We start from the raw sequence: 27,497 nt of genomic DNA, 5'->3' as shown, positions 1-27,497 counted from the left end.
AAGAGCAGGCAGTGGTCCCACGGACTACTTCCTACTCTTAAAACACAAAACTTCAAAGTTTAGTTTTTTCATTTCTAAACACATCCTTTTTTTTTTTTTACCCTTTCGCTGTGCTAAGGGGCGGGTGGGGCGTGCGGTGCTCCAACGCTGGTGACGGAACCGCTCCGTCACGCCCCTCGGGTGAGCTGTGCTTGTGACGGAATGGTTCCGTCACGGCCCCACCCGCTCAATAGAACGCGCCGTGCAGGCGCGAAATCAGCACCGCGCAGGGGCGGCGAGCGGTCCGTGACGGAACCGTTCCGTCACCAGCACAGCCCACCCGAGGGGCGTGACGGAACGGTTCCGTCACCAGCGTGGGAGGGGGTAAGATAAATGGACTGCGCTTTTTAAAAAAAGATTGCGTAATTTAAAAGCAATCACAGACATGGTGGTCTGCTGACCCCAACAGGCCACATTCCCTCTGATGACTGCGATTCCTAATGGGTCGCAAATTGTAGCCTACCTCATTAATATTTATGTGGTAGTCTATTTCCGCTATAGAGCCGCCACCCTCTGGAATTCCATCCCGGTGCAGATCCGTGGCCTTGACAATTATACTGCATTTAGAAAGGCCATTAAGACCTACCTTTTTCCTGCATTCCAGTCTCCTGCTTGCCTTTTTCTGTGTTTGTCTTTCCTGCATCAACGCTGGGACGCCCCTTTGCTGGGGCAGCTGCTTCGCTTTATAAGTCAAGATAACATGACATAAAATAACATTTGCGACCCACTAGGATTCCCTAATGAAACTCAAAATAGTTTCACACATTAGAAATCGCTATTTTGGAAATGTGTACTTCTAGCCCTCTGTGATTTATTGAATCTCAGGGTTTTCCACTGCACCTTTGTACACCTGACCCATAATTCTTGGTCTTCATTAACACTGCCAGTTGGCCCAGTTCTTTACACTTGTTTTAGACGTAACTTTTTTTTTGCAAAAAAATGTAAAACAAGGGCCTCCCAAGACTATATTCTATCCCCTTCCCTGGGAAATGCATTCATGTGGTGTCATTTTTTTTCCAAAATCTGAAAACAGGGGGAGGTAGAGGTATGTGCTAGGTCCACCCTCCTAATACAATAGTAGACCGACAAAATCCGAGATGTCGGTTAAAGAACCTAGCAAAAAGGGAAATAGACTTCCGCTCAATATGAGTGGGAAAATGTGCAGACAGGAAAGAAAAATGTATTTCTTGAATCCCCTCAATCACCAGGATTCCCCTTAGTGACATGCTTCATAATAGGGGCCATCACAATCTGCTGCGGATTGAGGCGTGCTGCTACTTGCGAAATTACGTAGGAGCACTTTTGTGAAAAATATGTGGAGTGTAGTGGTGAAGTGGAGTGGGAGAAGTGAGTTAAAAATACCTAACTATTGGGAGCAGTACCTTTATTCTAACTCCTAGTTGGTATGTCTAAAAACAGGGGTGGGATACTGGGAAGAACATAGCCGTAACGAGTTAGGAGTCCATAGTATATGTCAACATGTTTCGAGCCTCCCCAAAGCTCTTCTTCAGGGCTACACAGGGTCCAGCCCTGTGTGTACCACTCCAAAGGTGACATAAAATGAAGGTAAATAGTGTAAAAATGATAAAGAAAATAAACGCTACAACTAATATGCATGCGTTAATTTATACATACACTAAACCAAATGGTAACGTAGTATTCATTTAGAGGCAAAATTATGCCCCATGGTCTTGAGGGGTTGAGGGGCTCGTTTTCAAATTTTTATCTGAGCTCTCCTCGACGGCACACTACTTATTAGCTCCCCTTGAGACCGCATATTCAACATGCGGTCTTGAGGGGTGCTAATATTAGTTGCAGCGTTTTTCCCACTCATATTGAGCAGACGTCTATTTCCCTTTTTGCTAGGTTCTTTAACTGACATCTCGGATTTTATTGGTCTACTGTCATTTTTTTCCAAGCAGCTCTTTGAACATGTTACTGTTGAAGCGTCATCAGTCGTGAGAGTAACCTGCAGTCTGGAGAGTAGGAAGAACTCGGAAATGAAGAGTGTCGTACGGCAACACGGTAGGCACTATCAACAGTAGCTTTGAAAAACAATGAGAACTTACACGCCTGGCCTCTATTTCTGACTTCACCACCATATTGGATTCCTGACTCAACTGCTCCAGCCGCTGCTGGATGTCGCTGCAGCGCTCGCACATGCCCGACCGCGGGGACGGGGAGGGAGATCGGCTCTCAGAAAGTGCTCTAGCCTTCTCCAAAGGTTTGTCTTTTGTGTTTTCTGTCCTACTGTTTGCAGGCGAAGGACTTTTCTTTCTTATTGATACTGGTGAGTGTCCTGTGAAATGCTCACTATTTTCTTCCTGTAATAAAAATGCAGTTCAAGACAATAATATTAGAAGAGCTTTGAAAGAGTAGTGAATTATGTATTTCTAGAGTATGGTTTCAGCATTGGCCACTAGGTGTAGCTCGTGAGCAACATGTTCCTACTGCACCCTAAAATGCTGCTACCCTATTGTTATTGCTCACCCAGCGCTTCTTGCTTTGCCTGGTGGACTGCTGGGCTCTGCCCCATCAGGCTCGCAGCAGCTAGAGGGTACCTAAATTGTTTAATGAACAAAGCTAGTGGACTCCCATTTGTGCATGTGAGCATCTGTGGTCCTGGCACTGGCCCTCAGCAGGCAACAGGGAAAGATGTGTGTGCTACACTCCTGTCTTCAATGGAGCCCACTGATCTCTTTCCGCTGAGGTTACCTGGCTTGCTTGCTGGAAGATGAGGCTAGACCATGGCCTCAACTGCGTGATTGTCACATTCAGGAGTGCCGCCTATGATTGGCTGTCTCCGAACTTGACATGAGCAGAAGTAGATGCCATCCAGGCTCCACGGCACATAGTAGAAGAACTATATTAGTCAAAGCTGAGGACATCACTTATACCGGCAGCTGTTGGTTTCAACACCACCAGTGACAACATCAGCAAACCGAGGTCGTTTTTTTGTGAATGAGCCACACTCAAACAGTCAACATACCTCAGATCTGCGGCAGCATAGACATGGTGTACTATCCAGTAGACAGCTGTGCTGTATGAGTCCCCAGCTTAGACTCAAGTTTCTTATTTCTTATTCACAAAAACGAAGTTTGTACTGATAAATGAACCAACTCCACTTAAAAATACACTTTCATGATGTAATTTATGTTTGAGCAAAGCTGGTACTAGGAACAGGTTGCAGGTTTTCCAGGGACAGACGCCTAAGTCGGTGTGACACACACAATGATGTTTGTGGGTGCTCACAAACATTCGAAAGGCACACTTACACCTTCAATATGGTCAGAAATGTACTCTTGTCAAAGAAAAATAAAATTCCCATCCAGGGTGGGAATTGGAAGGGAACACCTTTAAAATTGATGAAGGTACCCCTATGGGGAGAAATGTCTTGTGAAGAGAAAGAAAACAAACTATTATTAGCTGATGCAAATGTGCCGCACTTTTAAACATGTGCAGAGGTACACTAGATACATCTAAACATGCCTTTGCTTGGGAAAAAATTGGAATACACAAAGAATTCCAGCCCTACTACTTGTAATTACATATTGTTGCAGATTCCTTGGAGGAACCCTGGAATCCTTTGCGACTTCCATATAGTGGAAACCTTTACACTGTATATCTGTTTCGACCTAATTTCTGATCACATTTTGTAAACCAGAGCCCTAATGGTGCAGATAATGTGCTTAACTGGCTCAATCAGCAATAGATGAAATTAATGCAAACCTGGGAAGAGAGGATGACTACTTGTTTCAGACATTAATCAATCAGTAAAAAGGAACTAATTGGGACTGGCATTTTTTATGTTGGGAAGTGTGTTGACTAAGGTAGTGAATATTTGGAAGAGAGCAAAGTGTAAAATTACAGTGGCACTATGGGATAAGCAAACCGTCTAATCACTAGTATTAGGAATAACTCTAAAGCGTGTATACTGAGAAATTATGAAAAATTGCACAGTGTGTTACATCAGCCAATATATAAAATTGCAAAGTGTGAATAATGGGGCACTATGAAATCTCGGAAAGTGTGGCTAACAGAGCAGTCATCAGACGTACACTATTGCTAATTAAATAATTCGGTTAATGGTTTACAATATCAATAAGATTTCAAGTGGAACCGTGATTAGCACATTTGGGGTGTCTCTAGTTCATTTAAGAGCGACATGCCCTTGAAAATACTTTTCAGCAATTTGCCATTAACTTTCCTTAGGTTAAGTTATTTTTGAAAATATTACAAAGTTTGCAACAATGTTATTAATGTATTTTGGCTTATAATGTCGCATTTGGCACTACATTTAAAAACATTTCTTGAGCAGGACCTATCTATAATAAGTAAACTGGTCTTTAAAACCTATTGAATACTGACCAATGTTATTGGCCTAACACTCTTACGATTGCAGGATGTGTCAGCAAATTTCTCAGAATAATTCCTTGTGGAGAACACTTCTAGTATGTTTTATTTAAAATCAACCAATTTTAGGAAAACATCACTAGTCGAGTGTGCTTAAAATGCACCAGTTTAATAAAATTGCCCTTTCTTGTGGTAAAACCTTAACCCTGCCTGGGAAACTACCTTCAAAGCTTGCTACATGTTGATGAACATTACTGAACAAATTTGCTTAGAAATGAAGTAATAATGACCCTGCAAGATGGTAGCCCTTGTTTAATGACCAAGGCCGGACTGCTCATTCTGCCACTCGGGCATTTTCCGTGTGTGCTTCAGGCTTGGGGGCTGCTTTCAGAGCTAGATGGGCTGCCATGACCCAACCAGGACTGATTCTGAATAACAGTGTGGCCTGCTAATGAACTGCAATATCTCCCTTTGTTTCATCTTTTGATTTTCCATTGGGTTAGAAGACCCACTCGGTCTAATGAGGTTTATGAGCACAAAAGTGTGAGCCCTACAAATAGTAGTTCATGGAACCAAAGTGCCACTCAATACTACTTCGTGATATGCCACAACCATACTCACCCTTAGAAGAACCTGATCTAGCATCCTCGTTGTGCCAACTCAAATTACCTACAAAACCCCAGATTTCCATAAGGCAACTTAAAGTGTATCATTTGAGCTCAACCCTCAAGTGCAAATCAGTCCTCACACAAAACAGGTCTTAATCAATACTCATCCTCAACAACAACCTTAGAAAGAGAATGGGGGGTGGCTGTAGCTCATAGCACTGATGTATCTAAGGCGGAATAACTTGACCTAACTTTCCAATTAATGAGTGCTTACTCACTTGCTACACAGTCAGAACAATGTAATCATCACCATGTCGCTCTACCACTCTGGGTTATCACTCCTCATTCCTGGACCAATTTCTGTAAAAAAACACTCTCTTATTTTTCTCTGCCTCTCAAACTTGCTTTTCAGTGTATCAACCATATCATGTCAGTCAGACACTATACAAATGTACGTGTTCAAGAGTTCAAGGCAGCCTACTGTCTATAAATTCTAACTCTCAGAATGCATCCCATTTAATACAAATCCCAAATCAGACACAATATATCAATCACACTAAATAAGCATGATACGCTCAGATCTAGATAATAAAGGACCTTCATCAAATCCACCAAGTGGTACAAAAAGAAAATCCACAAACTGAGTGCAGTAGCCATAACTTTGAACAGCCGTGGTGCATATTAATGGTGGAGGCTGACAAGATCTGCAGAAAGAGGCACTGGAGGACCTACAGCAAGGACATGAAAATAGCCAAAAAGACTTATCAGATGCAGAAGTAGGGTCATTTTAAAGAACAGCGAGTAGATGGCACACCCACATTTTTTGAAAGATTTTGCCTGTGTGACCCAATAACCCTACAAGGGCGTCTAATGTTTTGGACCCAAATGTAACCAAAGTAGACAGGTCCATTGCAGTAACTGAACAGCTTAGCTGGCTCAAAAAAATTATAGTGTCCAACCTGCCTGCAAAGCACTGAGAAGCCAATATAACCTTGATCTAGAAGAGGCCCTAACGCCATAGTTATTACCTCCCTTGTATATGAATTGTTTCCACTTCGCTGAATGACTCTTTTGCAGAAACCAAAGGCCAACCTACTAGCCAATGTCCAACCTTGAATACCCAAGCAAAATCTAGGAAAGGTAGGTTGCAAGACAGTTTTAGGATTATATGGAAATTAAATACATCCTGCATGAACATCAATCTAGTTCAGGTCTGCATGTGTCACTAAATCTGTCCAGTAACTATCAAAGCAGAGCTCTTACTCTTGCTTGATGACATCAAGAAACAAGCCACAAAGATAAAGAAGGAGTAGCGCACAGCTTGTTGATCTGTAGTGCAATATTTCAATAGTTTAAAAACGTTAAAGGGTGCTGCCCAGGTAACGTCTCTTGTCAAAGGCGTCCTCGATACTATTTCACAAATCGTGCTTCTAATGGTCCATTAGAAAACATCCCTTGATGCACACCTATCATTTCGCCTGAGGTTCCTCTCAGGATTCCATACAAAATTGAAACACTCTTGTTTGTTTTTAGTTATAGAGTTCTTGTTTATTTAGTTTCATATATTCATTGATTTCATGAAATTGTATATTCATTTCATTGTTGAATATCTCATACTTCTTTAGTAGACATCATCATTTGAAACAAGTCCAATGCATTTCGGGCGTTGGCGCCCTTCATCATGGACCATGAGCTAAAAAGGAAAGCAGTAACGATATATTCAATACTCTATAAATTATGAACATGACACAAATATATATATTGCTATAATGGAGTGTAAACATGCGGTCACGGCGACGTGATGTTAAGCCGTGCTTAACGGTGCGAGTGAAACCCATTGGTGTTGCAAACACGTGAAGGTGAAAAAAAGTTCGAATGGGAAAAAATTAAGCCGTCGCACTTGCATGTCTTGTGGCAATTCGAGCGAACGGGTGGTTCGTAAAAATTTGTGGACTGTAAAAAGAAACGTGAGTTAGAATAATGGCTGTGGTCAGCTCGCTTAATGAGCATAACCCGTATAAGACACCAGGCTTACTGTGAAGACGCGACGCGTCTCTCCTCGGTAAGGTTTTCAGGTTCAGTTCCAACGTTCGCGGGTTACACTGGTCAAAGTTAGTCGCAACCAGTTATCTCCCGTGTGATTTGTTGAAACGCAGCAGTGTGTGACGTGTGTCGTGATTGGTGAACAGTTCTATCATGTGACGTTCGAAAATAAGGAAGTAGCGATGTCGGCTTGTGTGTGCCATGATATGTACAAATAAAGTTTCTCATTGCAGAGAATGTTTATGACGCAAAAAAAATATATACATAGGATAATGTCATGGATAAATGTCATGCTCATCATGGAAATGACCTAACATTGTGAAATGTCACGAACCAAGGTGAAAAAAGCCGAAGCTTAATAATTCAATGTCATTGTACATCATGTTGTATGCAAATCAGAATCTTATAAATAACATGAGAATTCGATACGGTCATTAAGACCAAATGGTTTACTTGAATTCAATAAATGGATCCAACAATTCTCTCTTTGTAACAATTGTTTGTTATTGTCCCGGCCTTCTTTTTTTTCGATGGTTTCTAAGATCAAGAATTGTAGTTGTGACACATTGTGGTCTACTTCTGTAAAGTGTACTGCTACGGATGATTTCATATTTAGAGTCCTGATGTTGGATTTATGCTCATTGATTCTTATCTTGATCTTGTGTTCCGTTTTGCCTATGTATACCTTACCACACGGGCATTTTAACATGTATATTACATTGGCGGTATCACATGTGGCGTTTACTCGCAGTTTGATGTTGTGTCCTTTCATCGGGTGGGTTATGTTGTTGCCTCTGATGATATTGTTTCAATTCCCGCAATGTAAACATGGTCTGGTGCCACGGTATGTCAAAGGTGGTTCTGTTTTTGATTTTAATAGTTCTCCTACATTTTTCGCCCTGGTGTAAGCAAAAATGGGGGGATTATCGAAAATCGCATGGAAGTCTGGTTCTGCCTTCAGGATTCCCCAGTGGTTCCTAATGATCTTCTTAAAACTTATACTCGCTGTTGAGAATTTCGATACAATGGTTGTTCTGTTATCTTGTCTTTTCTTGCGAAGTTTCAATAGATCACATCTCTGTATTCGGTCGACTTTGTGTTTTGCTTGATTAATTATTGCATCGGGGTAGCCTCTGTCAGCGAATCTGTCGCCCATTTCTGTGATCTTTAGAGTTGCTTTTTCGGGGTCCGAGGTGATTCTCTAAGCTCTCATCATTTGGGACAAAGGTAAGTGGCGCTTTAAAGCCTCTTGGTGAAAACTATGGTAGTGTAGGGTGTTATTTCTGTCGGTAGATTTTCGGTACATTTCAGTCTCTATGCCCTTATTGGATAAGTTAATCCGAATGTCCAGGAAGGTGATAGTTCTGTCAGAAATCTCCCATGTGAGTTGTATTCTTTCGTCTACCAAGTTGAGGTTGGTCAGTGTTTCTTCTAGTTTGTTTCTCGTGTTGTTCCATAGAATGAAAATGTCGTCAATATATTGCACGAACATTTTCAAATTTGATGTCCAAGATGAATTGTTTAGGATGTGGTTCTCTTCGTATGATTTCATGAAGATGTTGGCATAGACGGGGGCTGCGCAGTTGCCCATAGAAGTGCCTACCAATTGTTGGTACCATGTGTTGTCAAGTTTGAAGTAGCTGTGGTAAAGAGTAAAAACCATAAGTTCCATCAAAAAGGTTTGCAATGGTAATTCATAATTGGTCGATAATATGGCTTCTTCCATGGCTTCAAGTCCAGAGCCGTGAGGAATTGATGTGCATAAAGATGTTATATCTGCGGTGCAGAGGATTAGCTGTTCATCTTGTTCAATTTCGATCATGTTCAGTCTGGTTAGAAAATCAGTTGTGTCTCTAATGTAAGTAGACATTTGCTGAACTGTAGGTTGAATGTAATTATCAATGAATTGGCCTATCGGTTCATGTAAGCTATCTTTGGTGGAAACGATTGGTCTTAAAGGAGGATCAAAAAGGGGGGGCGTGGTTTGGACGCCGATCGGGATGGCGGCGTGAGCCTGCAGCTCCGTGCCAGATCCCACATTTATCCTGTAAATCCTCGCTTTTGAGCCGGCTGAAAAGCGGAAATTCCCCCTACAGCACCGGACTGGCCGTGGGATACTATCGTGGGCTGGTGGGTGGTCGGCGGCAATGCTGGGACCCGGCGCTGGAGCCTCAAGGAGCCGCGAACGAGGACTCAAGATGGCGACCGCCCCGAGCGGCGGAGACTGATCGGCAGGACACGGTGATCTGCAGCTGCGGCAAAGAGGAGGCTGATATCTGGCGGACGCTGTGGAGCGGGGTCCTAGCTGAACGGAGATGGACGGAGGTGGAAGTGGGACGGTGCGCTGTCTGCCGCGCCAAAGACTTACGATCGGGGAGCCCATCCCCCCGCCGCTGGTCTCGGCGGTCATCTGGGAGAGGTGGTGATCCGCGGCTGCTCGGGGAGCTCCCGTGGCGGATGGAACAAAGGCGGCGCCGTGACTCCGGCAGGCGGTGAGGAGGCGGATGTAACCGGGGGGACAGGCTCCGCAGATTGTACCCGGCACCCGAAATCGGGACTGACCTGCCGCCCGGCGCGAGATCCACGGGGAAGCCCCGTACCAGGAGAGGAATGAGAGCGGCGGTGGGGGCGCATGCAGGTGAGCGCTGTCAGCCCGTCGGGGCGGACGGAGTTCGGCGGCTGCCGCCGGTGCAGAGCTGATTCTGCGCCGGACGGAGGGCGCGGACACGAATACCGTGTGGCACCGGCAACCACCGCGCTTGGCTGTTGGGGAGCGGCGCCCCTGCACAGATCGGATGTCAGGTCCGGGCCGGGACCTTCCCGCTTGACGGGGAACGCGCGTTCAGCTCCCCCCCCCACGCTCCTATCTTTGACATTGGGCCTGCATGTGACCTGGGCGTTTCCTGTGTTTGGCATGAGGAAGCGGTGATTCTGAGCCAGGGGACGACCGGCGCAGGACTATGGGGGGACCCCAAGGGCCGTGTGGAGCTAGGTGGACCGCTTCAAGAGGGAACAAACTGTGGTCGGCCATTTTGGGCGCAGAAGTGGGGCCCCTGAGAAACGGACGACTTGAACCCTGGAGGTGGGGGCCACTGCCTGGAAAGAACGCATTGGGTGGTGTGAGGGTACGAGGGATATCCCCGCCTGGCGATTGAAAACTGGGGCCAGACTTCCCCCCGGAGGCAGTCTTCAGACGGCGCACGCGGCGACCAAGATGGCCGCTATTGGCGGTGCAGCGAATGTGATGCAGGGACATGGCCAGACGACTATACCGGACACGAATGGCGTGCTCCAAGCGGCCCCGGATACATCGGCGCAAGAACGCAGATTGAATGCACGGCTAGATGGTATACTGGAGGCGATTACTGCGACCAAGGAGTCTCTGCACCAGGATATAGCACAGGTGGCTACAGGACTGGGACTCTTGAGGGCGGATCACGCCAAACTTTCCGATAGGGTGAAAGAAAACGAACAGCTGCTCCAAGAGTTAAAACCGGCGGTGGTCACCGCAGAGCATAAACTGTCCGATATTCTCACCCGACTGGCGACGCTGGAGAAACGCGCGGAGGATTCCGAAGGCCGCAACCGAAGGAACAACGTAAGGGTAGTGGGCCTGCCGGAAAAAGTCGAGCGGGACGATGCAGTGGCCTACATGGAAAACTGGTTCAAAACGGTAGTTGCTCCGGAGGGTTTATCTCCATTCTTCTCAATCGAGAGGGCGCATAGGGTCCCGGCCCGCCCACCCATGCAGGGCCGCCCTACCAGACCAATGGTGGCCAGACTCCTGCATTTTAAAGACCGTGACTTATTGATACAAAAGGCGCGCTCAACGGGCCCTTTCCAGGTGGACAATAGCTCGGTCACGGTTTTCCCGGACTACACGCAGGAGGTCCAGAGGAACAGGGCGTCTTTCCTGGCGGTGAAAAAGGAACTGAGAGATGAGGGCATACAATACTCCCTACTCTTTCCGGCTAAACTACGAGTGATCTTAGATGGAACGACCCAATTCTTCCAGACTCCTGACGAGGCGTGGTCATGGCTTGAGTTATACCGAGCTGGTACGGATCGCCAGAACAAAGGGGGTAAGGAGAGACAACGACCAGTCCAGGTCCGTAAGTCCCAACGCATCCGCAAGCGTAATAAACTTAAAAGGGCAACGAGGGCTGACCTGATGGCGGCGGACAGGAAGGGAGCGCTGGCTGCAACAGTGATCATCACGGGGTCGCAGCGGGAGAAGATGTCGGAAGATTCAGACTCGGCGGAGGGGGATGGAAAATCTGGAGGAGAACTTTTGGAAGCTGGTAGCTCGGCGGGGCCGACGGTCACACCACAGACAGCGGATGGACTATTTAACGAATAGTATTCGGAGTGGGGGGCATAATGGCAGCGCCTTGTTGGAGCAGCTTATTCCTGATGCTTGGCGAACTAGCAGGTACTCTGAGGTGACTATTATATGGGATCATGGGCTTGGGGCAAGGGCTTTGCCTGCTCTGGGTCGGCTCTGAAGTACCCCCTCATTGCCCTTAAGGCTATCTGTGGTGGCGACTACAGAGTAGTGGACTGTGTGTGTTGTTACAGGTTTGGATGGGGGCTGAAGTTGTGTTATTAGGTCCTGTCCTGGGGAGAGGGGTTGGGGTAGTTTATTGGGGTGTTTTGAAGGGGGGAACTGCTGCAAGGATGTGGGGGGTCATCTGACACTGTCGAACTGGTGGGGTGTCGACTGCAATGGGGACGTTACCTGATTTGAAATGCCTCACATGGAATGTCCGTGGACTCAGAACTATGTCAAAGAGATACAAGGTGCACGCCTATTTGGTGAGAAGAGGCGTCCAAATCGGACTGTTGCAAGAAACTCATTTAACCAAGCCAGAGTGTAATGCATTGCAGAAGAGATGGCGTGGCCAAGTGTTTGGCACCTCGTATTCGGCGTTTGCCAGGGGGGTGCTGATATGGGTAAGGGCGGGGGTCCCGTTCCAGGCCACGAACCAGTTGGTGGACCCTGAGGGTCGGTTTGTGGCGGTGGAGGGGAGGCTTTAAGGCCGTGAGGTGGTCCTGTGTAGTGTATACGCCCCCAATGTAGACCAAGCCCGATATTTTGATAGTCTCACAGGCTCGCTGGCCCACTTCCTGGCAGGCCCCATTATGCTGGGTGGAGACTTTAACTCAATCATTGACGTGACGTGGGATAGATCGCACCTGCCATTGGCCGACTCCCCGGTGCGTAGACTAGCATCACTCAGGAAGGATTGGCAAGTGAGGTGGGGCCTTGTAGACGTGTGGAGGGAACAGCATCCTGATGTTAGGGACTACTCCTTCTTCTCGGCACTACATGCACTACATGTCAGAATAGATTCCATCCTGTGTAGTGGCCCCCTAGCTGCCATGGTAACGCACACGGAGTACCTTGCCAGAACCATCTCGGACCACAATCCCTTACTGGTGGCAGTGCGATGGCAGAGGGCGAGGTCTGCGGTCCCGACATGGAGGCTACGGCCTGATACACTAGAGGACTCGGTGTTTAGTGACACGGTCCAACAGGGCATAGAGCATTACTTTGGTGAGAATGAGGGGTCAGCCGCCACGAGATCAATTGAATGGAATGCGATGAAGGTGGTGGTGAGAGGTATCTGTATGGGCAGCTTTTTGAATGCAAGGACGACTGTCTTGGCCGATTTGGGAAAGGCGGAATGTGTGCTGAGAGAACTCGAGCAGCGTAGGCCTGAACGACTGGACCTGCAGGGCCGGCTACTAGAAGCGAAAGAACTGGTGGCAAAGGAAACAGAGAGATTGCGATGCTATGATTACAAGCTATACCTCACTAAGGTGCATGCGGAAAGAGATAAGGTGGGCACACTACTTGCGAAACTTGCTAACCCGGAGCCTAGGGGTTGTCCGATTATGAGCATTAGAACGGAATCAGGGGGAGTGGTCTACTCACAAGCTGCAGTATTGACGCGCTTTCAGACGTATTATGCGAGCCTTTATGAGACTCAGTTGGAAGCGGAAACCTCTGCAATAGGCGACTACCTACACACTGTTCGGCTCCCGGCACTAGATGATGAAACGGCGAAGGTCCTGGGCGGCCCCATAACGTTATCGGAGATTCGGTGGCTATTAAGCAGATGGCTAGAAACAAGACGCCAGGGGTGGATGGCCTACCAATTGAATTTTATGTGAAGTACATTGATGTTTTAGCACCCAAACTATTAGTGGTGTACTCCGAAGCCATGACCCTAGGGCACTTGCCCAGCTCAATGAGGGAAGCGCTAGTGGTGCCGCTGCTGAAACCGGTAGGGAGGCCTTAGATGTGACGTCGTATAGGCCCCTCTCTATGCTGACGGTGGACTACAAGATCTTGAGCCGTATTCTGGCCACTAGACTATTGCCACACATGACCACGCTGGTACACGACGACCAGGCAGGGTTCATTCCTACTAGGAACACATCCATTAACACCCGTCGGCTGATCCGTATACTACACGGCACCTTAGGCTCGGACCATACATCAGCAGTACTATCGGTGGATATTGAGAAGGCTTTTGACAACCTTGAGTGGCATTATCTAGATGAGGTTCTAGAGAAGTTCGGCCTGGGCGGAGGCTTTGGACGATGGACAAGGGTTCTCTATTCATCGGCCACTGCCAGGGTGCGATTGGGGTCTGTTATCTCATCCGATTACCCGGTGCGTAGAGGGACGAGGCAGGGATGCTCGCTATCTCCCCTTCTGTTCGCTCTCGCGATGGAACCACTGGCGGCGCAGGTGAGAACAGGAGAACTGTATAATGGAGTTGGATGTGGTGGAGATACTCATTATATCTCACTGTATGCGGATGATCTGTTGCTGTATTTGGAGGATACGGAGGTGGCTCTTAGGGGGGCGGTAGAGATGCTATCAAGTTTTGGTAAATTGTCAGGACTTAAGGTAAACTGGAATAAAACTTGTGTCTTTCCATTGCGGACGGATACACCGTATCCTCCTCTTACAGTGGACGTGGTCTGGGAAGACAAGTGCTTCACATATCTAGGAGTTTGAGTTTACCACAATGCTGCAAGCCTGCTAGAAGGTAATATAGGTCGCTGTGTAAGGGGGCTATGGGGTTGTATGTCCTTCTGGGCCTCCCTTCCTCTATCGGTGCAGGGCCGAGTGGCATTGTTAAAAATGGTAGCTCTACCACGGCTGCTATACTATTTCCGAACTTTGCCATTATGGATCCCTCAGCGGATCTTCAAAGACTTGAGGTCGATGATTATTGGTTTCCTTTGGGGAAGTGGCAGACGCAGAGTGGCGTTACACACCATGACCAGACCCAAACTCGAGGGAAGGATGGCGGTTCCTGATTTTGAATTGTATTACCTGGCGGCCCAGCTCCAGGTTTTGACACAGAACATCGCAAGAGAATTTAGAGGCCCAGACCAGGTACGCGGGAAGGGTGTCCAGAGGCACGTCCTATCCTACATGGTTATGCAACATAAATTGGAATTGAGTGAGCTCACCCTTGAAGAGAGAACCCTCCGGTTGTGCTGGCACAGGAGCCTGAAGAGAGCACAGGCCACACGACCGTATGCGCCGGAGATCCCTCTTGGGATGTTGACGGCGCTGCCGCACGGAGGCGACTGGTCTCCGTTGTTGGAATGGGAGGAGTTGGGCCTGCAAGTGGTAGGGGATCTGTATGTGGATGGGTTGTTGGCTCCATTTGGGGTGCTGCAAAACCAATTTGGTCTCCCAGACGGGGGCTACCTCATGCATGCGGCGGTCTCCGCAGCAATACAAAAACACTGGAGGATAGGACTGGCGTAGCCGGACACGACCATGAATATGTGATGATGGCCGCGGGCACGGTCAAGGCGGTGACTTGTCTCCACTCGAGAATGTTGAATGAGGGGTTAGAGCCGCTCACTGCGCTGAAGATAAAGTGGGAGGAAAGTGTAGGCAAACCTATTCCGGATACGCTTTGGGGCCACATATTGAAACGGACGTGGAAGGGTAGTAGGAACGCCCGGTTCCAGCAGGTGCATTTTTTCATACTGCACAGAGCTTATCTGACCCCGGGGAAACTCCGACGGCACTTTCGGGTACAGGATGCGGCGTGCCCGAGGTGCTTGGCACTCGAGGTTGAGCTGGATCATATGCTCTGGGGTTGCCCAAGGCTGGGAACATACTGGCCCGAGGTGGGCGAGCTTCTGAACGCGATTACGGATAGAGTGGTGGAGTTCGACATGGCGGCGTGCCTACTGCTTTGGTTCCCCCACACTGCGAAAACGAAAATTACGAGTAAGTTTATTGATCTAGGACTCATGCTGGCCCAGAGAGAGATTACGTGGCGCTGGAAATCCAAGGAGGGCCCCTCAGTTGGGAGATGGACAAATGAGTTGCTGAAATGGTCTAGATGTGAGAGTGTGCTACGAATGCGGCAGGCCACCAGCACGGGTAATGAGAAGAGCCTGGAGATAGCTAGGGCCTGGGAGATGATTGTGCAGGCTTTGTGTGACTATTTGGCAGACGATGAGGAAGAGGGACATCTAGAGAATGAGGTTCCATGAGGCTTAGAGAACCGAAGGCATAATTTCCATTGATAGCGAGCCATTCTGTCCAAAACCCACAGTCACAACCCACATCAGCAGCAGTCGGGCGGAGGGTGGGGAGCAGGGGCGTTACTAGGTCACCCGCTAGGAATAAGAGGGATGCCAGCGACGGGTTCTATAGCTGGTAATTACAGGTGAGGGGCGCAGGGCACTAAACGTGGGCTCCCGTGGTGTAGATGTTGTTAAGCACTAACAGATGGTCGACATAGGAGAGTACTAGCGGAGACCTGATAACATAGATCCTGTAGGGCCTGGCGTTTCCCGCACGGAGGGAATGATTCCACCGGGAGGTGACAGGAGGGGGGGGAGTTGGGGGGGTATAAAAGCAGATACTTAATTGTGTTGTTGGCCAGAAACCCCTCTGGGGCGCACATGGCAGCCTTTTGCTGGAACTTGTTGTTGCGCCGCCCGGCCTCCGGGATGTGGGCTGAAGGGCTGTGTGCTACTTTGAGAACGCATAGTGCCTCGTAAGGTGGTGGATATGTTGGCTGATTGATCCCGATGTTTTGTTAATGATTCTGCAATAAAAACATATTTAAAAAAAAAAAAAAAGGAGGATCAAAAAGGTTCTTATGTATTTTTGGCATCATGTGAAAGCTGGGACTCCTAGGGTTGGATTTAATTAGAAAGTTCTTGGTTCTTTCATTAATGGTGCCATTCTCTTTTGCCTTGATGATGATTTCTGTCAATGTCTTCAAGTAGTCGTTGGTTGGATTGTGATCTAACGGAGCGTATGTGGTGGAGTCTGATATGTGTTCTAAAATCTTTCTCTGGTACATATTGGTATTCATTACGACCAGGCCTCCGCCTTTGTCTGCTTTGATGCAGGTGATCTCTTTGTTGTTGGCCAAGTTTCTTAATATGCTCATATCTTTGTTCGTGAGATTTTTTCTCCGTTTGGTTCCGCATTTCAATTTCATCAAGTCTTGTTTGACCAATGTTTCGAAAAGGTCTAAGGTCTTATGACTCGTTGGAGCTAGAAAGGAGCTTTTGGGTCTTAGGCCCATGAGTTGATCAGGTTCTTGATTGAATGGTTTCGGGGAGATATTGTCAAAAAAGTGTCGCAGTCTGAGTTTGCGCATAAGTTTAAACAGGCTGATTTCCAGTTCAAGTGTGTTAGTCAGTGTGGTAGGGACAAAAGATGTCCCCTTCTGTAATAGTGTGAGTTCCTGGTGTGATAATGTGTAATCCGAGATATTGATCACTAGTTGGTCTTGGTTGTTAGTTTCTTCTTTTCCTTTTGTTTGATTGTGGCACTTCTCGTATTTGGAGGATCTTTTTCCCCTCCTGGGTCTTCGGTTAATGCTGGGCCTTGCTCTAAAAAAGGCGCCTCAGAAGTGTTGGTTTCGATGGAAGTAGTTGGAATCTCCTCTCTGGTAATGGCTGGTCCTCTTTTCTGTGGTTGACTTTTTGATGGAGGTGGTCTGTTTGACATGTCGCTGCCTGATGAGGATGTATCTGTGTATGGAGTATATGGTCGGTTTCTTCTCCTTTGGGCGTACACATCTGCCCATGTGTACACTTCTTCAAGTTTATAATCTAGTGTATCGCGTCTGAATTTCCTAATTTTTCTTTCATTAATTTCTTGTGTATGTTTATTGATTTGTTCGTTGATGTCCTTCAATATAGTCGCGAGCTCTTCTGCTGATATTTTCTAATGGATCAAGAAACAAGCCCTCATACTGGAACTTTCAGCAGTGCATGACACGGTGGGCCACAACACATTGCTAAGTAATCTGAGAAATGGGCTGGGGATTCCGGACTGGCCATGGAATGATCCATTGTTTCCAGTCCAGCAACAGTCATTAAGTCCAGTTTGGGTCACTGGAACACAGAGGTCATCACTTTCCTGCCTGCTCTTCAACACTTTTCCTCAGGTAAAGTTTCTAAAACAGTACCAGGCGACACTCACTTTAAATGCACACTGAGCAGGCCAAATTACGGGTACAGGTTAAAAAAGAGGTTACCAAACTAGGGGAAATCATAAAGGGGGTCATTAGGATGACGGCGGGGGTTCCGATGGGGGGCATTAGGATGCACCCGCCACAGTGGCGGGCGCATCCTGCATTTATAACATTGTGGCGGGCGGTGCTCTCTGCACCGCCCGCCACAATGCTATAAATGCATGTATGCATTTGCATACACAATGCGGCCTGCACCGGGCGGTGCCTACCGCATTGTATATGCAAATGCAGGGAGGTACCACAGGTACCCCCCGTATGCACCCCCACCCCTCCTTCACTTTGGGGGCCCGCAGGGGGCCCCCAAAGTGAAGACCGGATGCCTTTGCCGCCACGGAAAGGCATCTGTCCAGGCCCATGGTAATATGGCTGGTGGTGTCTAATAGACACCGCCACCATATTAAACCTTTTCCGCCCCGGCCGCAAGACGACCGGGGCGGAAAAGCGGCGGTCGGTCTTTCCATCCGCCACGGTCCCCCCGCCATACTAATATGGCGGGGGGATTCAGGAGAGGATGGCAGGCGGATTGCCCACGCCAGGCTGGCGGTGGCTACCGCCAGCCTGGCGGGGGCAATCCGCCCGCCACCCTAATGGGCCCCCAAGTGTGAACCAGATGCATCACTAAATTAAACAAAACGTCTTATGCATGAACTGTGTTCAAATTGGGAACCTGGTGATAGGAGGAGGACCCTGCTGTTTCTTAACAGGCCAAATTACGGGTACAGGTTAAAAAAGAGGTTACCAAACTAGGGGAAAACATCAAGGGGGTCATTAGGATGGCGGCAGGGGTCCCATGGGGGGCATTAGGATGCACCCGACACAGTGGGGGGGGGCGGAAACACGGCAGACGGTCTTTCCGTCCGCCACGGTCCCCCCTGCCATACTAATATGGCGGGGGGATTCAGGAGAGGCTGGCAGGCGGATTGCCCCCGCCAGGCTGGCCACCGCCAGCCTGGCGGGGGCAATCCGCCCGCCATCCTAATGGGCCCCCAAGTGTGAACCAGATGCATCACTAAATTAAACAAAACGTCTTATGCATGAACTGTGTTCAAATTGGGAACCTGGTGATAGGAGGAGGACCCTGCTGTTTCTCAATTGGCTAGATAATCTTAATCTTAGGGGATATCTAGGGTATAAGAAGCCTTAATTTGATATTTCCTACACTGCCCAAGTCAATGTGCTGTTACTTTACCTGTCCCATATAATTCTTCCAACCCTGGTATTAGCATATCTAGCAATTGCTGATACATCTAGTCACTGAACCAGTCTTCGGATGATGGAGGCAGGTCTTGGGAATCTAGGCTAACTGCTTAAAGGCAAAATCAAAATACAGGTGACCAAAAGGTGACATGCACTAAAAAAGTCTTGATTATTACACAATTATTAGATCTTTCTGGATTTGCCTTATTTCCACTGCATGTAGGTAATAGGAGGGCATTTAGTAACTGTCAGTAATATCGTACCCTCATATTTTTACATAAACTCTGTGGGGATGTCTGTTGTGTGTCAACAAAACTATAGACTTTCAAGTTCATAAGATAAGTGTGACATGTGGGATTAAAGGTGATAGTAAGAGGGATGTCATTGATGATGTCATGTCTGAGAGAATGAGCGGGTTATAAATAAGCGGCTAACTGTACATGAAATTTCAGGTTTTTAAAAAAAAATTGGATCATGACAAAGACGCCTCTTTATATGAACTTTGAAAAGGTAACATTATTAGGGTTTTTTTTCATTACATTAACGATGAATTGATCTTAGTAGTTAATCATATCCTTCCTCAATAAAAGGCAACATGTCATTAGTGATTTGTTGTGTGTGCTGCATGGTCCCCCTACCCTTTAAAAAGACATGGCCCTGGGGCCTATGAAGGCTCAGGGAGAGGGAGCACATGGTCTCCCTCACCTTTTTAAAGTGTGGCCTGCACAGTGCTTGCACGGTGCTTGTGAAATTGATTGTATTTAATAAAAACCTCAAAAGAGGCTTACATCCCGCCCTTTCTTTTCATTGGTTAGTGTGCTTGCCACTTACTTTTCCTTTGTTTCTATTGGTTGTAAAATGCCATTTCCTGCTCCTCTTTGTGTGTTCTTCTTATCAGTATCCCACAACCCAAGTACTCCTTTTGCTCCACGTTGAACTTCTTTCTGAGAAAGCCTGCACCACTGCTGCTTGTTCCCTCCTCCCCTGACCTCTTTCACAGGTGAAGCAGCTTGTTGAATTTCAGATCGCTCACCCAGACACTAAATGGCTGCAGTGCAATTCACAGACCCGTACATCAATAGTATGTGAATCAGCCTTGAGTTTCATATTTACTCTGCAGTTTTTTCCAGACCATACTCCCCGACTTTTAATCTCTTCTTGTTGATATTCAGCCTCACGCTAGGATTTTAAAACGTGCTTGTGGTGTCCTGTCTTTCCGCTACAAGGGCTGTTTGAAGGTCTGTAGGGACAACTTAATTTCATCATTCAGGGTGCTCAGGCCCCTGGGTTTGGTTTTCATCTCTGTAAGGTAAAAGTTTGCTTCAGACACATATTTATTATTGTATTGGCTGCTTGAGTGCAGGACTTTTCACCTTAACATTGCGGAGCACCGTCCTTATGTTTTCGGAGGTTGCTTGGGGCGCCGCAGTCTTGTTTTACTTTCTTTCAGAAAAATTATGACTTGGGAATATCTTTGCCTATGGGGATATGCTTTCCAGCTATTTCTTCGGTGGCATTACTGTGGCGGTAACTTACCAGTTTGCTATCTTATCCTTTAAGGTTTCATTACCTCCTCAGTTGTTGCTTTTGGTCTCCGCATTTGTTTACTCTAGATGCGGCTGCTGGGGGCGCTGCACACTTTGCTTTAAGTGATGACTGCAATAGCGCTGCATTTGTTTACTATAATCATGGCTGCTGGGGGTGCTGCACGCTTTGCTTTTTACACGGCGGCTGCAAGAGGCGCTTCATTTGTTTACTTCAGATCGACTATTGAGGGCACTGTACACTTTACTTTTTAATGGCGGCTGCAAGCGGCAACGCATTTCGTTTTTACCACAGCAGTTTCCATAAATGAAGCTATTTACTGTTTTGGGTTTGTGCGTTTTTATTACTACAGCTGGTGCTGCTAGGGTGCGGTATACTTTACTTTTGTTAAGCAGCTACAGTTGCCATAACATTTCCCTTCTGCTGCAGAGACTGCAGTGGGTTTGGAGGCTGCAGGTGGCGATTCACTGAAAAAATATCGCCAAACCAAAATATCCTCACATAAAAATTACTGTCAAAAATCTCGTCATGCTATCTTTATAACGTAAATAACAAACATTTCTAATTAAAAATATTAGTGTCTTTGATATTGTTGTACAAAATATCGTTTTTTTATATATATATGCATCTAAAAATAAAAAATTAAATATATCAAAAAAGTAGCACTAATATAATACAAGTTAAATATGTTTAATTCATTTTTAAATAAAAATACATACTATAATATATAATATATATATATATATATATATATGTATACACACACACACATAGTTCCACAAGTGCCCAAGAGTGGGGCTCACTCCCTGTTGGCTCACTCCAGGTAAGGGAAGGTACCAGTGCACCCAGCGCCAGCAGAGCCTGACGCATTTCGGGCTAGCGCCCTTCCTCAAAGGCTTTCTGCATATCGATGAACTGCCAACAAAACGAACACCAGTATTAGTCCCTTATTCATTTCCATTCCTCAATCGCATTCAAGTGAATAATATATTCGAAATGCATTCTGGGGCCAGTAGTTCATGAAATACATCCCAAGTGGGCCGCAGGCAGTACCATCAATAAAATACAATTCCATGATCAGAGGTGTACAGGCAAAGTCCATCCCCGGTAAAAGTTTGTGCCAAACTGTCCCGCTGCGCTGATAATCACACCAGCTGCGGAGCCGCACAATTCCGCGGCGGTGCGCCCCCCCGGCCGGGTGGCCGTTTAAGATACAGTTCCACAAGTGCCCAAGAGCGGGGCTCACTCCCTGTTGGCTCGTCATTACAGACATCACAAAAACAGGTGGTGGAGGGTCTAAGGGAATTTTTAAGACCTGCCCAGGCTATCATCCCCTAATAAACACACTGTAAAACACACAAAACCTGGGGGTCTAATGAGAAAGTCAACAGAGTACTCTCAACTCCTAAGACTCTGAGCCCTAAAGGTACTCGGTAAAAAACCTAAGGAGTCCTATATCAAATATACTACCCAGCGCATTTTCCTCCCAGCAACAGTAGGTGAGACCCAAGGTCCAGAGATGGATTCCCATCAATGTCTTGTAAGTGATCTTATAATCTTATCATTTGGCCATCCAAAAGGTTGGGATGGGGCATCTCTAGATAATTGAGATACCTTACAAACCACCTTTCAGGACAGGGAACAAACCCGCAGTCGCTTGGTAGACCGTGCGTGGGATCACTCAATGGGAGTAAGTGCAGTGAGACAAAAGTGAAACAGTGTAAGATTACAATTAGAATAGGAAGAGTACAGTAAAAAACTTTAATGTCTTTAGGCCTCTTTCTCATTAAAAACAGGAACAGTGCAAAAAATGCAGTTTAAACAAATAGCTGCATGTGGGCCGACATGTTTCTGCCAAAAAGAGGGAACACCTCCTAAGGCTTCATCAGGGCCTCTGTTCTAAAGGGATATTATTGTCACTGCTTGTGCGTGCTACAAATTAAACAAACCATCAATACAGTGATTAAATTAAACAATAAAGGATATATGTTTCTCTATTCCTCCATGTCAGATGGTGTTATTCTCACCTATAATACAAAATATAGCAGGAAGGTATAAACACATTGGGTAGTAATTATTTTGAAAATAAAAATAAAAATGTACCATTTCGTCAAGGACAACAAGGGTTCCTTACTTGCCCGTCGTGACAGGGGATATTACCTCACCTCGCCTGGACCAAGCTCAGGATAAGGGAGGCCACGCTCTATGAAGGTAAGTGAAAAGAGGGATTTCTCACTATGATTCAAAAAGTGCAAAATTGCCCTTATTCACAACACCAGAGTCCTCATTACTTCTTAACTTCAGTGCCACTCCTTATGTTCAACTCGCTGTTAGGCTCACCCACCTATCAACTAACTTTAGCAACCCAGTACCATATCAAGCAGGTAATAATACCTTTCATTGAGTTACTTGGTTACTCATCAATCTATTCTGACAACACCAAACACAAGTCACAGCCCCTCCTTACCTCTCCGTCGTTGCCTCAGACTGTGCCTGAGATTAGGAGAGGCAACGCGTGGGAGGATTAGAGAGATATTTATGGCCCATGTCCTTTCTGTCATCAGCCTATCAGACTTGTTGATATAGGTATGTTTGTATATCGACAAGTACCAGCGCTCTACGATTATAATCTCGAGCGTTTCATTAACTTGTCAAAATCGCTACAGAATAAGGGTTGCTCACTTCTTTATTTGCTGATAAAGCCCTTCCTGATGTTTCGATTTTGCTCCGACGTTCAAAGCATTCGTTCTCAATCAAAGATCGCGAGAGAACTACACCGTGTCCTGGTCTTGCTGGGAAATGTAGTTCCCTATGATATGAAAGACCAGAATACGTTCTCTCAATGCGATCCAACTTTCAAGCCCTTTAGTAAACTTGATGATGAAACCTTGGACTCTTACTCTCCTCTGTTTCCATAAAATAAATTTATAACATTGGTGTTACAGTTCAGGACCACTGTCAGACTCATAGCGTGGTCCGCCTCATCTTGTGCAAAAATTGCGAGAGAACTACAGAATTACATCATCTCATTGGGAACTGTAGTTCGGTGTCTATTCGGAGACCAGTGTTCGAACCATCATTTCACAATTTCCCTCAAACATGAAGGGAACTTAAATCGATAACTAAGCCTCTGAAGTGGTCATGGTTAAATACATGATACAACAATACCCGCTATTATTCAGAGAACTCCCAAATTCGAGGGAAAAATGGGGGAGGGGGCGTTTTGATGTCTTCATGAGGAATTCTTCCCTCTCTTATGTGTAGTGATTCATCCCTACACCCACCTCAATCAGGGGCGCTCACTGTTACGCCAAAAAGCAGCATTGTGACTCAAAAGTCAAAGTCCTGCACATCGGTGTCACTGCGTGACGTACTGTTGTTCCGATCTTACTGGAATAATTTCAATGCTCCGTTCTATAAAGCCTGCTTGCGCATAACTGCCTGTGGGTCCAATTATAAAGTATGTGAATGATGACAAAATCTCACAGGGCTCATATACCTGCAGTATATTCCGTCTTTAGCATTTGAGTGACACTAAGTTGGGTATCGCCCGATCTACTGTATATGAAGAGCCAGTTACAGCGTGGTCCACGGAATTTCATCATTCAAGCCGTGGGTGTCTGTGGATAGTCTATAGATCCATTTTTGTTCTATAACAAACAGGTATTTGGAGACATCCCCTATGTATGAGGGTATGAACGGTTTCTCCAGCACAGTCCACGTAAAATCTGTTTCCTTGTGGTTGTGCTCAATAAAGTGTTTTGTCAGCTTAGAGATGCTTTTTTTACACCTAAATGAGCTTTTGTGCTCTAGCTTCCTTGTGCGCACCTTTCTTGTAGTCATACCTATGTACTTATCATGGCAACAGCAGGTGAGTAGGTAGATCACGTGCGAACTGTTACAATTAGAAAAAGTTTTCAAGACCCAGGGACGATCTGTGCCTATATCGATATGGTTCACTTTAGTCGTCTGTGGGCAAACGGAACAATTACCACATGGATAATGCCCTGTTACCGCTGTTGAATCCCATAGGGTCCCTAATGGTTTCCTCAGTGTTTCTCTAGGGCGAGTGTGTATCAATCGATCTCTTATGCTGCTCGATCGTTTGAACGCAAAAAGTGGCAATGCAATTTTATCATTACCACTGTTCAAAACTCTCCAATGATGTTTAACAATACGTTGAAACTGATTAGATTTAGTATTAAACGTAGTTACAAAAGTTAACCGATACAGAGGTGGCTTATCCAATGGACCTTCGAGTAATGCCTCACGATGGTTGATCGCCGCCCTCTTCCATGAACGTTTAATCAATTTCTTAGGGTAATGTCTGGCCTGTAACTGGCTTGAGAGACTCTCAGCATGTTTATCAAAAGTCCCCGGGGTGGAGCAGTTGCGACGCACTCGCAAAAATTGCCCATAAGGCAAATTATCCCTAAGGGCCTTGGGATGCTGGCTTTCGTACAGTAACAGTGAGTTCCTGGCCATGGGTTTCTTGAAAAGCTCGCTTTCTAGACCTGTAGAGGTAACATAAATATATAGATCTAGAAAGGACATTCTTTCTTTGCTACTCTCTTCAGTGAATCTCAGAAACTCGTTCCGAGTATTTAACCACTGATGGAACGATATAATAGACTCCGCATCTCCTCGCCACACTACGAGGATATCGTCTATATAGCGCTTCCACCAGTGGATGTGTGGATAGACGCCAACTAGTGAGGGCCCCCGCCCTGTGGGCGCTTTGTGGAACTGAATTATATATATATATATAAAATTAAATATTATTAAACTAATATTTCCAATTTATGTTTTAATTTAAAAATGTATTTTATATGTAATACTTGAATAAACATATATATATATATATATATATGTAAATATGTTTATTTATTCAAATATTACATTTAAAATACGTTTTTAAATTAAAATATAAATTAAAAATATTAGTTTAATAATATATATAATCAATAACATAAGAAAATAAAAAAACAGCAAATTATTTACAATTAAAAAGTAAACAGAAAGAATTACCTATCTACTAACAATAGATCAACTATTAAAAATATTAATAATTATAAACATTAGATTTTTACATACACAAAAACATAATAATTTAATTTGAAATAAAGCAAAGTAATTATACATTTCTGTAAATAATACATATACTATTCCCACTCCAGTTTATACAACAGTAGAAAAAATGTTGGGCTCAGGAGGGATATAATGTACTACTCTCACACTACGCAGTGCAACAGTATGGAAAATGTTTAATTGCGCAGGGGTAACATTTTCTATTTCCACACCAGTCACTGCAAGAGTAGGGAAATTGTTGGACTCATGAGGGGTAAATTTAACTATTTGCACTGCACAGTAGGAAAAGTGTTGGATTGCGGAGGGGTCAAATTTACTATTCCCACTCCAGTCTGTGCAACTGTAGGGAAAGCGTTGGATTGCAAAGGGATAACATTTACTATTCCCACTCCAGTCAGTGCAATAGTAGGGACAGTGTTGGATTGTGAAAGGGTAAAATTTACTATTCGCACTTCAGTCAGTGCAATAGTACAGAAAGTGTTAGATTGCGGATGGGTAAAATGTATTATTCCTACACCAGTCAGTGCAATAGTAAGGAAAAGTGTTGGAATGCGGAGGTATAAAATGTACTATTCTCACTTCAGTCTGTGCAACAGTAGACAAAGCGTTTGATTGAGAAGGGGTAAAATTAACTATTCCCTCTCTAGTCAGTGAAACAGTAGGGAAAGTGATAGATTGCGAAGGGGTAAAATGTATTATTCCCACTACAGTCTATGCAACAGTAGGGTAAGTGTTTGATTGCGGAGGGGTAACATTTACGATTCCCACTCCAGTAATTGCAACAGTAGTGAAAGTGTTGGATTGTAGAGGGGTTACAATGTAATATTCCCACTCTAGTCTGCGCAACAGTAAAGTGTTGGATTGCGGCGGGATAAAATTTAGTATTCCCAGTCCAGTCTATGCAACAGTAGGGAAAGTGTTGGATTGCGAAGGGGTATAATTTGCAATTTCAACTCCAGTCAGTGTAGCAGTAGGGAAAGTGTTGGATTGTGGAGGGGTAAAATGTATAATTCCCACTCCAGTCTATGCAACAGTACAGAAAGTGTTAGATTACACAGGGTTAACATCTATTATTCCCACTCCAGTCTGTGCAACAGTAGGGAACGTGTTGGATTGTGAAGGGGTCAAATTTACTATTCCCACTCTAGTCAGTGAAACAGTAGGGAAAGTGTTGAATTGCGAAGGGGTAAAATTTACTATTCCCACACAAATCGGTGCACTAGTAGAGAAAAGTGTTGGATTACACAATTAACATAATTAATTATCAATTAAATAATTAATATTAATAAACAATGAATTAATCATCATTAATTTACTTCCCATCCTGTACTCCTATAAATCCCACAACCAGCTATGGTACAAAAAAATCACAAAAATGTATTCAACTAAATTTAGTAACTGCTAAACATTCTATAACTATACTATAAAATGAACAATAATGATACGACACATTAATAACATATACATTTGAGAAATATGGTAAAATACATAACAATAATTTAAAAACTATATTATAAATAACTATATTTTATGACAAAAGGCTGTGCATGCCGTGGGGTTGACTGCTTCCCGGTGGTTGTCTGCGGGGAGTCGGACGCAGGGCTTGGCTGAAAGCCAGGGCATGTGGCTAACCCCACATTGCTTGTGAGAAAAGGCTGTGCACAGTGGTGGGTTGGCTTACTCCGGGAGGGTTGGCCACTGGCCTGCCTTCAGGCCATGCCCTGCTGCCAACCCACTGCTGGGCACAGCCAGGCTGTGCACAGTATGGGGATGGCTACCTGTGGGGGTTGGTTAAAGGGGCTGGCTGAAGGCTGTGTACGGTTGGGGGTTAGCTTCCTAGCTCGGCATGGATAGCACTGTGCAAAACGTGTTTTAGCCATGGAATTTCCCATAAGAAAATTGGACAGCGATTCTGCAAAAATGGTTGAACGGAATAGCACTACATGTGGCAGAAAGACACATTTTGAACCAGAAATTGTGCTTTTAGTGATTTGGTGCAAATCCGTCCGGTAGTTTTTGAGAAATTAAGGCTCAAAATGCACAACAACTCCAACATTCCAAAGTTAAAGAAACAACA

At 45.5% G+C, this 27,497-nt stretch overlaps 1 protein-coding gene across 4 annotated transcripts in view; it reads right to left on the bottom strand.

The window, feature by feature from the left end:
• The window catches only part of SPATA6L (spermatogenesis associated 6 like), a 690,230-nt gene that overhangs the window by 292,727 nt on the left and 370,006 nt on the right, over positions 1-27,497 (bottom strand). Inside the window, exon 8 of one of the 4 annotated variants that reach the window (XM_078677396.1) lies at positions 2,109-2,363. The exons of the other annotated variants lie outside the window; for them this stretch is intronic. Within the exon in view, the coding sequence (XP_078533522.1) occupies positions 2,109-2,363 (255 nt within the window). The remainder of the gene's footprint in view (positions 1-2,108; positions 2,364-27,497) is intronic. 4 annotated transcript variants of the gene reach the window in all.

The sequence above is a fragment of the Lissotriton helveticus genome, chromosome 2_1 (assembly GCF_964261635.1).
Source record: "Lissotriton helveticus chromosome 2_1, aLisHel1.1, whole genome shotgun sequence".
NCBI lineage: Eukaryota > Metazoa > Chordata > Amphibia > Caudata > Salamandridae > Lissotriton > Lissotriton helveticus.
This window is presented reverse-complemented; position numbering and strand designations above follow the sequence as displayed.